Consider the following 2,860-nt stretch of genomic DNA (forward strand, 5'->3'; position numbering starts at 1 on the left):
TATATATATATATATATATATATATTTGTTTTTGGTTCTTCGCTTTCATTGTAATGCTTATGTTCGATACATTTTATACAACTTGTTGATCTATTAAGCTTTTTGAATTTGAGCACTTTGTAGTTCAATATCTTGGAATGGAGGTTTCTTTAAATGTTTGATATAACGGATATACAGTTATGCATGGTAGCGGAAATAAAACTCCATCGAATGAGAAAAAAAGAATAACATAGAAACGTCATTGTAGGTAGAAGCTTGATGAAAATAACAAAACTGCCCCTGAGAGAAGCTGGTTTAAGGATGAAGATAAAACAAAGGTGGGTGTGTGTCTGCTCAATTGCTTAATTGAAGGATTAAATGACTTAACAACCAGTTGGTGAGTCCCTCCCTCACTCTTCTGTTATACCCAATTTTTTCCTAAGTTCTTGTCTTTTTTATTCCTTTTGTTATACTTTATAAACCTCTTAGTTATACAACATACATACACGTCTGTACTTTCATATAACGCAATGCATAATACGTAAAATATTAGTATATCTATACCTACATATTTTATTTTTCTCTTGACTCAATCCATTTTTAAAGATAAGTAAATACTATTATAGTAAAGAAAAAGAAACAAAAAAAAACAATTAATTTTCGTTTTGGTTTGTTGGAGATTGGATTTGGAGCAGCCGACACAAATTCATTTGGGAAGTACCATTGCGTTGGAAAATAATGATTTATGATATGGTAACATATATGAGAGAGTCTTTGCAAGAGATGATTATATTGACTTTGTTTCCACGTGGATGTTGATTTATAATGATGATTTAAAATAATGTTAGGCAGTAGTTAGCTGGTGAGAGATGGATTTATTAGTGTATTAAAAAAACATTTGGGATGGTTAAATATGTAATTGTGTGTTTAAAAAATGTTACTATGATTATAATTATGATGAAGATGAAATCTAATCGATAATGGTAAACGAGGAAAAGGTGTGTGAGTAAGAAAATGTGAAGACATTTGGTTTGAGGGAAAAAGGTTAAAAAGGTATAACTTTGTAAGTCATGCCATTGTCAAATATATTCATTACACATAGATATCCAAAAAAAACTTTATAATAAATAGCCACAAGCCAATAGCCATGGCCGTGTAACAAAAAAAGTAAATGTATTTATTGCCACAGATATTGTTGGACAATATATACGACGGATCATCACCACTAAAATTCATGTTTGTAACATTTATATATTCCCATGGATCCAAATTGTTGAAAACAGTCATCACTCTCAATTAATCATACTATTATGCTCTCCATTATTAAAAACCAAACCTAAACCATACCAAACTCATTTCTGAAGCCTGAGTTTGGGGTGTATTCAAAACAGAATTTTGGTGGATTTGTGATCTTTTTTAAAAAATCATTCAAAATCACTCATAATCCACTGTTATTCAATCAACAATTTGCAAAAATCATAACAAATCCACTGTTATTCAAAACCAAATTCTCTTCTTTTAGAAAAACATAATAGTGATTGTGAGAGATAAAAAAAAAGTGATTGTGAAAGATTTTGGGTACATTTTTTTTTTAAAGATTGGTTAAAAAAAAAAAAAATTACGAATTGCAAAATTTTGGGCTCTCTCTCTTCTCTTCTCCTCTTCTCCTCTTTCCTTTATGAGCTCTCTCTCTTCTCCTCTTCTCCTCTCTCCTTTATGGGCTCTCTCTCTTCTCCTTTCTCTATTTTTCTTGTGTGTTAATTATGGGTTTTACGTCTTATTTTATTTTATTTTATTAGGGTTAGTTGTTAGGTATATATACTCTCAATATTAGGGTAAAGGCTTCATGATGCAAATTACGGTGGTGTCTGTTCGGATCAAATTGCCAAAAAAACAAAAACCAACCTCTATACATATGAATATATTCAACGTATTCTTTGTGTTATGTTATATGAACACCTCTCGTTTGGACTTGAGAATCTCTTAAAAACCCATTTAAGTCTCACCAAATCTCATCAAATCACAAACTATTTTTTTTTCAAAACTAGAAAATAATAATAAATCTATCAAACTACCTTAAAAATTCACTCTAAATCTCCTTAAATCCAGAATATCGTAAATCTTCTAGAATCCTCCCAAATTCTGTTTTGAATACACCCCATAAATACATAGCTTAACTTCAACTGTTACTTTAGTTTGGTTAAATCTTATAGTTTAAAACTATTTAAATATGCATTAGACCAAAGTGATTGGTTTCAATTAGGCTTTTTGATCGATGAGTTTAGTTTCACCTAATAGGGCCTCTTAAGGATGATGACTAAAAAGAAAAGGCCTCTTAGGCCCATAATAATCCGTCGTTTATTAGCCGAAGAGGTGCCCAGTAAATAAAACGGCAAGCACTTTCCTTCTGAATACCAAAAACGACGTGAATTGCAAAGTTCTGCGAAGAGTAAAATTTTTTCAATCAAAGCTCACTGATTCTTCCTCTCGATTTCTTCAGCTTTCCGCTTCACTGAGGACAGCTCTTTGAAATTTCGGAGATCGATTATGACTGTGGAAAACCCTATGATGTGATTTTTAGCTGTGGAGGAGAGAGAGTACAATGGGGAAGCCATCGACGAGTGCGTGGGCGACATTGCAGAAGAAGAGATGGCCACTGATGATTCTGTTGGTTTTATCTGTACCAACCGTAGGAATGATTCTCGTGAGATCTACCTTTGATTCCTGTACTGTTGGTGGAAAGAGATGCGGCGGAGTAGTTGTCGTGGAGGATGAGATCAGTGACGTTAAGATCCGATCGGTTTCTCGATCGATGAATCCTCTCGGTTTCATGAAATCGAAGCTCGTTTTGCTTGTTTCTCACGAACTCTCGCTCTCAGGT

General features: G+C 32.9%; 1 protein-coding gene across 1 annotated transcript in view; it reads left to right on the forward strand.

Moving 5' to 3' along the window:
- The window catches only part of LOC104743406, a gene marked incomplete at its 3' end in the record, with an annotated part of 2,055 nt that continues 1,776 nt past the window's right edge, over positions 2,582 to 2,860 (forward strand). Inside the window, exon 1 of the mRNA XM_019235474.1 lies at positions 2,582 to 2,833. Within this exon, the coding sequence (XP_019091019.1) occupies positions 2,582 to 2,833 (252 nt within the window). The remainder of the gene's footprint in view (positions 2,834 to 2,860) is intronic.

The sequence above is a fragment of the Camelina sativa genome, chromosome 14, assembly GCF_000633955.1.
Source record: "Camelina sativa cultivar DH55 chromosome 14, Cs, whole genome shotgun sequence".
Taxonomy (NCBI): Eukaryota; Viridiplantae; Streptophyta; class Magnoliopsida; order Brassicales; family Brassicaceae; genus Camelina; species Camelina sativa.